The sequence below is a fragment of the Malaclemys terrapin genome, chromosome 4, assembly GCF_027887155.1.
Source record: "Malaclemys terrapin pileata isolate rMalTer1 chromosome 4, rMalTer1.hap1, whole genome shotgun sequence".
NCBI lineage: Eukaryota > Metazoa > Chordata > Testudines > Emydidae > Malaclemys > Malaclemys terrapin.
In genome coordinates this window covers 91542105-91555841 of record NC_071508.1, presented here as the reverse complement: position 1 = coordinate 91555841, position 13737 = coordinate 91542105, and the positions used below count along the sequence as shown (strand labels likewise).

General features: G+C 45.8%; 1 protein-coding gene across 4 annotated transcripts in view; it reads left to right on the top strand.

Moving 5' to 3' along the window:
- Nucleotides 1-11725, top strand: part of MAPKBP1 (mitogen-activated protein kinase binding protein 1) — a 132686-nt gene extending 120961 nt beyond the window's left edge. For all 4 annotated transcript variants that reach the window (XM_054026225.1, XM_054026226.1, XM_054026223.1 and 1 more), the window contains 4 exons: nucleotides 880-1190; nucleotides 2268-3155; nucleotides 6408-6493; nucleotides 7124-11725. In XM_054026225.1, the coding sequence (XP_053882200.1) occupies nucleotides 880-1190; nucleotides 2268-3155; nucleotides 6408-6493; nucleotides 7124-7417 (1579 nt within the window). In that variant the 3' untranslated portion in view covers nucleotides 7418-11725. The remainder of the gene's footprint in view (nucleotides 1-879; nucleotides 1191-2267; nucleotides 3156-6407; nucleotides 6494-7123) is intronic.
- The last annotated feature ends 2012 nt before the right edge of the window (nucleotides 11726-13737 follow it).

Genomic DNA, 13737 nt, shown 5'->3' with positions numbered 1-13737 from the left:
TACTCCTGCTCATCACAGGGTTAGTCACCATCTACTGGCATTTTGCCACCATGGTTGATGCTAGCACTTCTACTGTTACTAGCTTTAGGAGAGCTGCAGTTGTGCCACAGCAAAACTGGGAGCTTTCCAGAAAAGTCCAGTTTAAAGCAGCTGTAGGGTAAGCTACATACATTCATGAATATGTGATGGAGTTTTTATCTGCCCATCTGCCAATCCAGCTAGGTGGAGCAGAGACTGTGGGGGCACGGGAGGGGGTTGGGGGTAATCCTACTTTCCCCTGCCTTAGAGGAAAAATGAAAATGATGGTACTTCTAGTGCCTTTCACTTAAGGAGAGCAAAAGATTTTTCCAAACACGCAGCCCATAAGATACTGACCCGCTTTGATGTGTGTTATGCCAGGACTGACCAATTGCCAAATGTGCTGGGGGATCCTCTGGGGAGCAGTCTAGTGGAAGGAGAGAGGGTTTTTGGTGTTGACAAACTGAGCTGGGAGGGACCAGTCCTGAGCTGGGAGGGACCAGTCCTGACCTGATCTGACCCATTCCTCCCCTGATAGAATCTCTCGTTCTCTCCTGGCTTGCCTTCCTGCTAAGTCCCTCCATGAAACACATGACCCAGGGCTATTGGCGGTTCTTAGTGCTCATCCTATCACCCAGGATAGGATGGTTTGAGACCACTGTTGCCTTAGGGGAAAATAGAACAGTGTGGTGACAGTACAGGTTGATTTGACATGTCACTCTCCATTTGTCGAGATCTTTGCCCCTGAGAAGCTGGCTTAATAATTTTGTACTTCTTTACCCAACACCTATTTATTTATTTATTTATTTATGATTCATTTATTGCAGCCTTGAGAGTCTTATCTCTGCCTTATCTCTGTAGGCGTTTGTCACGCTCCTCATCAAATCTGATACTGGATCAAAAGCCCATTGAGGCTTCAGCCCAGTCAAAGCAGGTTTCTGTCGACCTGCTGAAAAATGGGAACAGCCATCGTAATGCTGCCTTGGAGAATGACAGCCTTCTGGATGGTGTAAATTCCTACCGGTCCATTTACACCCAAAGAAAACGGAAGTCAGCAGTGGAGACTAATAGGCTTGCAGTGGGACCTGGAAGAATTATTGCACCCTTTCCAGAGGGTACTGGGAATGTGGGGATGAGGAAGTCCCAGTCAGTTCATGACCTCCTTCACGACGGTAAGGACGTGGATGGGACTGCAGTGTAACTCCAAGAGTAAATGGGGGCGGGGGGACTGAGTTTGAGTAGAGATGTAAATTAATCATAGGTGAGCTACAGGCTCTGGGATCCTTAACTCTTAGTCTGCCAAGGAAAATATCCTTAATTACCCAGCAGACTAGTCGGTGGCTCCCACCAACGGTTGGCTCTGGCCTGGAATCACTGGCTTAGTTGGCCTTCCAAATGAGTGGGAGGAATAAGGGGTTGGTGAGGATAGAGTTCAACTTTCATTTTGATTCTGAAATCCTGGAAGCAAAAAAAACCCAAACAAAACAAGTCAATGTTTGCCATTGTTGTTGCATTCTGTCAAGGGGAGGGAAGTGCCCTGTGGCAGTGAACTGGAGATGCTGAACTAATGACTTTGTGGGTTGGCCAAGCTGCAGTAGCAAATGCTGGACATCCTGAAATTGCTATACTCTGTGTCCACTGTGAAGTGAGTCAGCATTCTTGGCCAAGCCCTCAGTCCTCAGCATACAGCCGCCATCCTCATAACTAGCACTCTCTGACAGCCTCAGCAGGGAGGCCAAGGATGGAATGAGCCGTGAACAAGAACTCTTCTCTGGTCAGAGGTGGTTGCAGTAGATCAGGATTGGTCAGGAGGAGTTCAGGATTGAGGCACATTGGCTGGGCAACAACGTGGCCCTTTCACCAGCACTAAATTCACTATTTTTTGTTAAAACCACATTGCTCGATGTAAATGAGTAGGCTGAGGAGAGATGAGAAATGAGGACTTTCACCTGCTTCCTCTGGTTTCTTCTCTCACTTAAAAATCCTAGTTTCTAAGGTCTTCTAGTCTTAGACCTTATGGGAGGGTCTTCTTCCTAAGGTAAGCAACAATGCCTCTGGGGAGTGGAGGAGGAGCAGGAGCTCATCTTTGAGATCTGTCAACATTAATACTGTTGCAGTTGTTCTAAATGCCTCTGTTCTAGAAGCTGAGCTGAAGTTAATAGGTTGGCGCAGTTGTGGTTCTTTCTGATTGCACAGTTCACTGCAGCCTTTACCTAGTTTTGTACATTTTGTCTGTTTAATTTTCGCAGATAAGAGTCCAGGAGTGATATCCTCTACCAAGCAGCGTCCTCAGACACTAGTGGTGGTCGAGAAGGATCCAAAACCTAATCATTGCAGGCCATTGTCTGCAAGCCTGCTGAAGATGGATGGGTCCAGCTCCCTGCTGGTCAAAGACAGTAAGGTTGTAAAATCAAAGTCCTACATGAATCCCACAACCAGCTTCATGGCCAAGATGTCACGCAGCATCTCTGTAGGGGAAAATCTATGCCTTGGTGATTCTGTTGAAACACTGACTGAGGAGAGGACCAGTCCACAGGGGCCTGAGAAGACACAGATAACTCCCCCAGCGGAGACTGAGAAGAACAAGCCACCTACAAAAGAAAATGTCCCAGGGAAGCCATCCCTTCAGCAAGTTGTAAGCTGCTCATCACCCAAGTCCTTCCACAGCAAGTTGGCATCATCAAACCGGGCACACTTGATCCTTGACATCCCCAAACCATTGCCTGACAGACCCACCTTAGCTTCTTTCTCACCCACTGCCAAATCAAAAACCCCACTCGAACCGGAGTCTCCTCAGTCACCTGCTGGGGTCTGTAAAAAGAAATCATCTCTTCCTGAGGGACGGACCTTCAAGAGGGAGAGCCCAATTGCTGTGTCTGTGGGACCTGCTAAACAGAGCCCAGTGGAGAATCCAGCACTGAGGATAGATTGCCAGGATGAACCAGGGGTCACTAATCCAAAACTGAAAGAGTTTTCAGAAGGCTTGCACCCAAGGGCTCCTGAAAGCACAGTGCCCAGATGCAGAGAGAGGTTCTCCAGCATTGGCTGTGTGCTAGACAACCCACTTGGACTTTGTCCACTAGACCCCATCAGGCCAAGGTCTCCCACAACAGTGGCTGCCTCGGCACAGAACTCAGGTGTGCATGGATACCCATCTCTAATCTTCTTCCCCCTTCTGTCTCCTGTCTTTGTGAACCGCTTCACAATTCCATCACATTTCTTTACGTCCAGCTTCTGGCCTGTCTCGTCTTGTCTGCACCTGTCTCGTTCCATAAGTCACCCCCTCAATGGTGAGACATTTCAGTCTAACATCTTTTACTCTGGCTTGAATTTCTGTTTCCTCTCTGTCTTGTGTCTTACATCATGTTTAGTCAGATAGCAGCCAAATGTTCTGCAGATCTTGTAGCGTCCAAGTTTCCCTAAAGGGAATGGCAGGTGGAATGCAATACACACATATAGACACGGTGAGGATTCTTAGCTTGCTAGCTTTTGGGGTTGAAGAAAAAGGTGTGGGGTTAATACTCTCTAACTTCTGAATTATTTATAAATGGGAGGGTGTCAGCTGGAGGGTTACTCCCCAGCCCAAGAAAGAACTAATGCCATGCCCCAGTCTGTTTCCAGCCTTCCCCTCAGGGCACAATCTGTTGGTTTAATAGAAAACTCATGGGTAACATCAAAACAAAGCAATTTCCGTGCTCCACAGGGGCTGCAGTCCCCAGTGACTTTTCCCTTGCCTCTCTGTTATTCTCCAGAAAGAAGGGATATTCTTCCCTTGAATGTATTGCTATGTCATGTGACAGGTGGGGTAGTCCTTAACCCTTTCCTGGCTGTTTTAACTTGTCATTGGGGCCAGTGTATAGGGCATTGGACTGTTTGAAAGGTCAGACAAACTCTTAACTCATCTTCTTTCCCAGTATTGTTAACCAAGCTGTGTAGGGAAATAAGTCACCTTTTATTATCTTCTGCTTGTCAGGGTCCTTCAGTAATGCTAGTTTCCTCTCTACAGCGATGAACTGTGAGGTTACAAACAATGGGTTGTGACCCCTCGGATAGAAGCAGTGGATTGTAAAAGGAAAGCTTCATTTCTCTCTCTCTCTCTCACTCACACACACTCTCTCTCTCTCTCACCCACCCACCCACACCCCCTGGCAGTCAAAAACAAAAAAATGTAGAAAAAGTGTGTCCACTGAAAGCTTGTGAAGAGAGGTTTTTATCTAGATGTGGGGTTTTTTTGTATTTTAGTAGTGCCTAAATGCCCTGATCTAGATTGAAGCCCCTTGTCGTACTAGGCATGCTACACACATCTACAACAAGACACATGGTCCTAGGCCTGAAGAGCTTACAGTTTAATACTACACAGTAGTTAAGTTTCAGAACCATGAGGGTATTTGGGCTTTTCAAGAGCTAGCACCTACTTGGAGCTATGGAATCTGATTCTACAACATAATGCCACAGACCAGCTATTTTCACTGGTGTGTTTGTTTTTTTCCTAGATTTGAGAGTCAGAGCAAAGGTCACATGACTTTTGGGGTCAGTTAACAGGAAATTTCAGCCCAAGATCTGTAAAGGAGACACAGATCTGCAGCTAGAAATCCACCCCCCCCCCTCAAAAAAAAAAAAAAAAAAAAAAGCAAACAGGAAATGATGAAAGGCTCATACAGCCACATTTTTTTAAATTTATATGTACCGGTAATGTACAGCAAGCACTTTGTAAAAGGACGTTAATACAGCAGGGTTGTTTGAGCTAATCGATAGGGAATTAGAATGAGGGTTACAGACCTGAAGTTTTTATCCTTGTTCTGCTGGTGACTCACTCTGTAACATTGGGGAAGCAACTTGACTTCTCTGTCCCTCAGTTTCCCTTCTATAAATAGAATCTATAAAATGTGGGGATAAAGATATTTATCTTTGCAAAGTACTGTGAGATCTAGAGATAGACAGTGTTGTAGAAGTACTAAATATTGTTGTCATTACCGTGTTAACTGACCTATGTCTGTTTCTGAAGAGGTACTGTCTCCACCTCTGAGAGCCTGTAGCTGAAAATGCCCATTCACCCAGGCATTTTTACAGCCTCTCTGTGCTGGTGGTTCACAGAGCAGGACAGCATATGTTGAAGATAATGGGAGAAATCCAGAAATGGTGCTGAACAGAAAGGGTTTTGCTGTGTTTCTAATTTAGTAAGGATCATCGACAAGAAAATTGAAGCCACTGTGTTCAGACTATTGGTGATTCAGGAGGCGAAGATTGCATGGATCTGAGATGCTGTCTGGGAGCATCAACATATGCCACTGGCTCATCTGTTCTTCATGTATTTTTTTTTTTTTTTTTTAAATCTTGATGCCTGGGGCTAGGTTCCCCTTCAGCCTTTCAAAGGACGGCATCTCTAGTTCAGAAGTACAGAATTACAATGTTCTTATGACTTTTCCCTTGCCTCTCTGTTATTCTCCAGAAAGAAGGGATATTCTTCCCTTGAATGCATTGCTATGTCATGTGACAGGTGGGGTAGTCCTTTTTATTTTCTAGGTAACTAAAGGAGTTTGAATAGTACTGTCCAGTGCCTTTCAGAGCAGGAGATAATAGCTGCAATTATGCCTGTGTGTCTGTCTATTTGTGTTGTGTTTAAAGACTGCCCACCTTCAGCTGTTAGACTGGTGGGTTAATAGGGGATATTAAGTGTATAGCTGAAGTTGTGCTTTTGATTTTTTTTTTAATAATTCTGATGTAATGGCGGTAAACATCATGTATTGTTGAAAAGTACGGTTCCCATTCTCATGGGTGCTGTTTGACAGCTCTACCTTGGTCCCAAACCGCAATACATTTTGACGGTTTAAAACAACCTTCATTGTAATTCATCTTCATAACACATCAGATGCTTGTCTCATCCTGAAGATGGTGTACAGAGAAGTTCATGGAGTTATAGAGGAGGGGGGGCTGCTTAGTGGGACTTGAGGTTAGTAATGCCTTTTACCTTTGGAGACCTTGACTTGGGTCACAAGTGAGAGAGGCTTTGATGGTCTCAGCTTATTCACAGTTACAAAACCACACTGAGTGACCAGAAATCAGGGCAGTTGTTAGTCTCTGCTAAGCGGAGGCTGAAGACTAGAAAAGTGGGAGTGTGGAATGTTAGAACTGAGGACCATCTCCAGAGAGGTATGTGAGGGATGCTGGTGCAGCTCTTGCCTCCACAATGCGTGGCTCAAGCCAGTCTGGCTAGCCTCTCGTTTAAAAGTTGAGTGAAACACACGCACGACCTTTAAAATAAGTATTAGCAGCTGTGTTGAAGTGGTTATTCTACAGATGGATTTCCTAACAAATGTGCGGGGGCGGGGATGGTCTAGGACATTGGGATATGTTCATGGCTTAGTTCTTTTGTTTATTCTCCCTTTCAGAACGTCGCATCAGCATTGAGCAGTGTGAACATGTTGTATCTGAGCTCCAGGATAGCATGCGCAAGGCCATTCACCTTTACCACATGGTGAGTGACCTCAAACATTGGTCTGCCAATCAGTCAGCTTGTCTCTAGACCTCAAGAGTTAAGTGCGCGCGCACACACACACACACACACACACATGACTGAGGCATTCTTCTGATCGAGTTCTAGTGACAGAGGCAGCATGGTCTAGTGGGCTGCATCTGAGTTTGGGCCTGGCAGTCAGAAACTCCAGGATTCTAATTCTGGCTTATCCAATGGCTTGCCATATTGCCTTGGGCAAATCATTTAATCTTTATACCTGATTGTCCCACTCAGTAACCTGAGGGTAAAAATTAACTCCCTCACAGGGATATGGAAAGGATTAGTTAATATTTATACAGGGCTTCAAATATAAAGCACAATTGAAATATTATGTTTTATTATCCTCTGATTTTTCTCTTAAATCCTTTAATGCCCAGGGAAAGGATTAGCAAATAAAGAGCCCAGCTCCCTCTGTATATCGTATGTGAGCACACATGCACCCTCCAGTACCACTTTAAGGCAGACCCTATACTTAGAGCAGTGTATTGTACCCTTTGCTTAGACACATTTGTGGCTTGCAATGCCCTAAAGGGTTGAAAACACCTTCTTTTTGTCTTGTTTAAATACTAACTGCATTTTTTAAATTCTCAGGTATCAATGGATATGGAGTCTTCTACTGACAAAGATAAAATTGCTGGCCTCCTAACGGAAACGTTCTCCGTGATGAAGAAAGAACTGGACTCCCTGAAGGAAGGAGAAGAGCTCCAAAGGGCCAAGAAGGTGCTGGTGAAGCCACAAGATGCAATTAGGTCGCTGAATGAGGGAAGTGGTGCCACCCTGTCCAGTCCTAGGCGTTTTGGGGATGAGCAGACTCTGGCTTTGCTGGAACAGTACTCGGAGCTGTTACTACAAGCTGTGGAACGGCGCATGGACAAAAAACTGTAAAGGGGTGGTGGTCGGAAAAAACACTTTTTGAGTAAAACTGATAGCTCCCTAGAAATAATCCCAGGATGACCACCACAGTGGAAGCCTCAGACAGGTGCTGTCGCCACCCTGATCTATGGAGTAAGAGAACTTTTTAAACTGATCTTCTCAGCCCCATAGAACAGGTGTATTCTAGTTTTTAGCAATGTGCTGGCCACAGTTTTAATACCTTCCCCAATACTCTTCAGCATCTAGTTTGTGAACACAGCCTGGAAAGAGGCTGTAGAGAAGTTGCTTGGAAATCTCTCCATAGCCAGATGTTTGGCATCTCCTGTAAGAACAAAAAATAAATTCAGTTTCCCCAAGAAGCTCTGAACTGCTGACTAACAAAAGGGGCCTGGATGAAGCCAATCACTCCCTCCCAGGGCTTCATCAGAATCCAAAGGCAGACTTTTAAACGTTCTATTTATTAATTTATTTTTCTGACGTTTGCTCTAACCTTTTCCTGAGTATTTGGTGGCCATTTCCTTCCCTTTTCAAACAAACAATTTTTTCTCCTTTGCCATATCCCAGCGAGACACAATCTCTGTATTATAGTAACCCCTAACAGCAGAGGCAGGCTGGAGTGTCTGTGCAATTACCAAACTGGTCTTCTCTGCTGCAACCTGTCTTGCTGATCTTCCTTTCCCCATCCCTGACTTGTTTCCTGCAGTAATCCTGCTGTTGTGATGACGACCCTGTTGGCTTTTCCTTTTGTTTCAAAGACCGTCTGGGATATAATTTATCTCCACTCTCCTCTGACGGGGGAGGATTTGCTACCCCTTGGAACAAGTTGTGGGGATCATGTAACAAGAACATCGTGGCTTTTTAAATGAGCTTTGGTATTTTATCTGAGCTCAAATATTTGAGAGTGGGGTTTCATCAAACATTAAAAAGAAAAGGGTTGAAATAATCTAGGAAAATGAAAAGTCAGCTGTGAAGTTCCTTTTAGCCATGTTCTGAGAGTGGAATTGGACACTGATCTCTTGATGCTAATGAAAGTGTGGTGAAGGGGGTGGGTTGGAGGTGAATGATTTTATTGGGAGAAGTTAAGTGGGAGGCAAGACCTCCATCTCTTTGAGTGAAGCCCTCAATCAGAGTGATCACCCATGCAACTGCTGCTCCCTCCCAGTTTGATGCTTTCATTGTCCTGGTAGGAAAGACAGTCAGTAGGTTCCACTCTCTCTACAAGGAAAACAGAATATTCTTAACCTTCCAGGGGAGCAGAGAATAATTTACCTTTTCTAACGGACTACAGAAAATGATCTCCTGGGAGTGCTGAGCAGCCAGTATTGGATATTGTGGGATGTAATTATCACCATCCTTCCCCTACTCCTTCATGAGTCTCTTGATGGAGAAATAGAAAACCTTGCCCCTGTGAAATTCTGTGTGCAATAGCCTTCTTGCCTTATCAGACTTCTCCAAGCTGGCAATAATGCGTTTATTGTCATGGCTTACAAGTATCCAGTGTTGCTATTGGTCAATATCAGTAAGCTAGGATGCAGTGTAGGTGGATCCATATCAAAGCAGTTGGCTACCCAGGGAGATTATTTCACTTTCTTTCTCTGCCTTCAGTCTTCCTCTTAAAAAAAACATAGAGCAGTACAGTCCCAACTTGTGAAACTCTAGTATCCAGCCTAGCCCTGGATATAAATGTTGGCTGGCATCAGCAAAAGCCCTTTAAAGCTGGCCAGCCTCCAAAGATGTGCTCCATGGTCACAGACTTGAAGCAGGTTTTTCTGTAGTTGGTTTGGGGCAAGCTGGCCATCATTTTGGTCTTGTGGTTCTCTGGAATGGGGTTGGCTTTTCTTCGCTGCACTTGGGAACTGGGGACCTGCAGTGCAGCCTCTTCTCTACGGGGATGACTAGTCTGGGGCCAGCTGGCCCATTTCTTCACTGCACTCCAGGGCTGGGGGACCTGCAGTGCAGCCTTTCCTCTACATGACTGGCTGGTCTGGGGCCAGCTGGCCCATCTGTTTGTTGAAGTCCAGGGCTGGGGACTTGCAGTGCAGCCATTTCTCTGCTTGCTGGCTGGCCATCAGTTCACTGAGCTTCAGGATTGGCGACTTGAGGTGCAGGAAACCCTTTCAGAGCCTTTCAATTGGTTCCTACTATCATCTGACTCTATCTGTCCAAATGTTTCAGGTGTCCTCTCTGACCTCTAGTTCAATAGAGTTGTACTGTACTGTACTTCAAGGTTTAAACCTCAGATTGCTGTGCTGCTAGTCCCCTCCCACCATTGTGTTGTGCTGGATCGTTTGGTAAGCTGGGATTTTGTGCGCAGCATCTATGGCCAGTGGAAAGGAGCTGTTTGCATAGGAATGAAGTGAAGAAATTGGAAGAAATCTCTGGGAGTTTCCTTATGTGGAGGGGGCAGGGATGCTCACAAATTGAAGGTCAGATGGCAATCCTATTGGTTCTCTGATGGGGATAGTCTGGGTGAGGTTGACTGTGGGTCAACCAGCTGTTCTCACTCCACTTTCAGACTGTGAAAACATATGTGCCAGTCCACAGGAGGTTTCTTGCTGGTATTGGGGCACAGACACTCAGGTAAAATAGCAGTACCTTCAACCCAGGCATCTTCTGGTACTGGAAATACTGGTTTGAGGGTTCTTTATACGCCTTCTCTTGTAGAATTGATTCCATTTTATTATTATTTGTATTTAAAGTATGAGGTGGTGACACCGGATTGGAAAGAATGCTGCAGAGCAGATGGTTGGAATGAATAGAATATGCCCCAAAGCCATTCCTGTTAGATACAGTAATCCAGTCCATAGTGTACCTTGGACTGTCGTGGGTGAAAAGCAGCAGCTATCAGGATTCACAGTAGTGTCAGATAGGACTCCCTCAGAGTAATTCACAAGGAGTGAGTTTAAAAAAAAAAAAATGAATAGGATTTTTGTGCAGGCTGGATGTGGACTTTGCCTGGGTCATGGGTGTAGGTGGGAAAACCGCAAACAGGGGCAAGTGTCTAGTTAGAATGGTGGTAGGGGCAGGCTCAAGCAAGTAGCTCAGGAGGGGAATCTATGGGGTGTTTAGCTTTAAAATAATTAGAAAGCAGAGTCAGAGCTTCCAGGAGAATAGTGTTAGGAATAGAAGTAGGCTTGGCTGCAGGAACTGCCAATCAAAGCCTTGAAGGGGGCTATGAACGATGTAGTGCAGCAGAGGCAGGGCTTCAGGGAAGTAGAACCAGGACTGAGTTTAGAGGTGTGAATTAAAGAATAGGTGGGGTAGTTGTTTTGTTTAATGCCTTTTTATTGAGCCCCTTTTTTCCCACCTGCTCCCATGTAAACAGCTGTTTCTTCGAAGGTGTGGGAAGGCTAAGGTATGTAACCTCAACCATTTGCTTAAGCTTTAGTATTAAGAGGAGTTGTGAAGCTAAAGACCTATAAATCAAAGTGATATCCCAAGTTTGGTGGTGAGAAGGGGTGAAGGGAGACAGTGTTGCAGAGAGAGAACTTGATTCAGTTGATATATAGATATATATGGTAATTCCCCCATGATTTCCCATTGCTGGCAGTAAGAAGTGTGCCGAAAAATTCCAGTTTTGAGAACAAAGGGAACATAAAGTCCTCAACAAGATAGTGCAGTTGGTAGCTGCAGGCCGCAATGCTTACATTTGACCTGCACGTACAGCATACGCCTTCATCATAGGTTATTCCATAGTCTGGCGGGAGAAATCCTGAACAATGATTGGTGGCTGGCAAGTGAAGAGGATTGTGGGAGGAGGCAATTTTGGAGCCTGGACCCCTTATAGATTTGTGCACGCACACGCATGTGTGTGCAGATGTAATGTATTAAAGGAAATTATTGTTTAGCAAATCCTGTTAAAGAATTTGGGCCTACCACTCTGTCCTCTTTGCTTAAACACCATCCCTCCTATCAGGACGTTCCTGGTTAAAATGACGATAGTTTTTTCTTCTCATCTTGATGTAGCTTGTGTTACTTTTCCTGGGGGAGCTCTTAGAACAATGCACAAAGACCTGTGAACAGGGTGGTGCAGTAGAAAGTACTTGAATCTGACAAGACAGCAAACCCTTTGTGTTTTGTTCCCTCTAAAGCCAACTCACGTTTTTTGCCGAACATTGAGACGCACAGCTGGTGCTCTTACATGAGTCTGCATTTCTTTCACTTTCTCAGGTAGTCTCCTTTCTGAGGAATCTCCCAAGTAATAGTTGGGGCAGGTCTTTTAGCACTCTCCTCACTCTGCTGATCTCATTGAATCTCTGAAGAAGCAGTATATTTCTCCAAAGGAGTTGAAACATTATGAACTTTAAATTTTAAAGTACATTTTAAAAATAAAAAACAGAAGAGGAGGTATTTAAACGCTGTTGGTATACTCCTGCATTTGTAAGTTTTTTTCCACTTGGGGTGCAGTATCCCGGATATTAAATGATAAAAACCTCATTTAGAAGAAAAAAACAAAAATACAGGACTTCTTGCAGCCCTGGAGTGCTGTTGAGCAGATGTAGATAAGACTAGAATGGTCCAGAATTCCGGATTGCTTGTTGTAAATAATATACCGGATTGGACTGCATATTCGTGTGGGTAACCTGCTGTAAAGCATGGACAAAGATGCATGGGGCAGCGACTTTAGGAACAAGCCATGTCCACTCTGCATGTCTTAGTATGCCATAGGCACCAGACAAAGAACTCTTTACCTGTGTTTTTCAACACTACCTTTTTTCCTCCACCGTTTTAAAAACACAAAAAGAAACAAAAACAAAATCTTTATTTATGAATGCGTGTTTTTTATACTTTGGCTTTAGGTAAAAACAAATTAAATCTTTAAAATGTCTTTTTTTTTAATTATTTGGAAAAAAACTGTTTTATGTTTGTGGGATTTTTGCACTGTGAGGCACCCATCTGGGGGCTGTTTTTAACTCTGTATTCATTTGTACTCTGTGTCTTAAACAGTTTCAATAAAAATGTGATCATTTGTTACAAAGCCGTCTTTAATAGAGTTTATGGCCAGAATGGACCAGGATTATCATCTAGTCTGACCCCCTTGTGAGAATGAGCTAGGGAGGTGCCTAACTCCACATAAAACAGCCTGAGGAAGAGGTACTGCTGCTTATCTTGCAGCCTACTGGTTAGAGAACTCACCTGGGATGGGGCAGACCCCTGTTCAAATCCTTTCTCCTACTCTGCCTGATGGGGGAATTGAGCCTGAGTCTCCCACATCCCAACCATGTTCTCTAACCACTGGGACAGAAGTTATCAGGGGGTGACACCATGTCCTCCAGCCAGATTTTGAATGGTGCCTGATTCTCAGCTCCCCTACTGGATCGGGCCTAGGGTTGTCAGGTATCTGGTTTTCAACTGGAATGCCCAGTCAAAAAGGGACCCTGGTGGCTCCAGTCAGCAGTGCTGACTGGGTCGTTAAAAGTCCCGTCAGTGGCACAGCAGGGCTAAGGCAGGTTCCCTGCCTACCATGGCTTCGCGCAGCCCGGCAGCTCACACAGGCTGGGAACCATGGCCAATGGAAGCTGCAGGGGCGGTGCCTGCGGACGAGGCAACGCGCAGAGGTGCCTGGCCGCGCCTCCATGTAAGAGCTGGAGGTGGAACATCCTGTTGCTTCTGGGAGCTGCCTGAGGTAAGAGCCACCCAGAACCTGCACCCCGGACCCCCCTCCCACACCCCAAACACTCTGCTCCAGCCCTGATCCTCCTCCCACCCTCTGAACCCCTTGGCCCCAGCCCAGAGCACCCTCCTGCCCCAGCCTGGAGCCCCCGCCTGCACCCCAAATCCCTCATTCCCAGCCCCATCCCAGAGCCTGCATCCCCAGCCGGAGTCCTCACCCCCACCCCCACCCCAACCTCATGCCCCAGCCCAGAGCCACCTCACACACCCTGAACCTCTCATTTCTGGCTCCACCCTGGAACCTGCACCTCTAGCCCAGAGCCCGTATCCCCTCCCACACACCCCTACCTCAGCCTGGAGTCCCCTCCCATACTCTGAACCCCTTGGCTCCACTCCCCAGCCTGGAGCCCCCTCTCACACCCCAACCCCCCGAGCCAGCCCAATGAAAATGAGCGAGTGAGTGAGGTTGGGGAGAGTGAGAGACAGAGGGAGGGAGGATGGAGTAAGTGGGGGCAGGGCCTCAGAGAACGGGCGGAAGAGGGGTGGGGCAGGGCAAGAGTGTTCAGTTTTGTGCAAGTAGAAAGTTGGTAACCCTAATCTGGCCTCAGACACAAGATAGGCATTTGTTCCCATCTTTCTTGGTGTGTAAATTGCTCTAGGGCTTAGGTGGAAGGTAGGAATCCAGATGCCTACAGTAAGGCAGCTGTGTGCATGCCCAG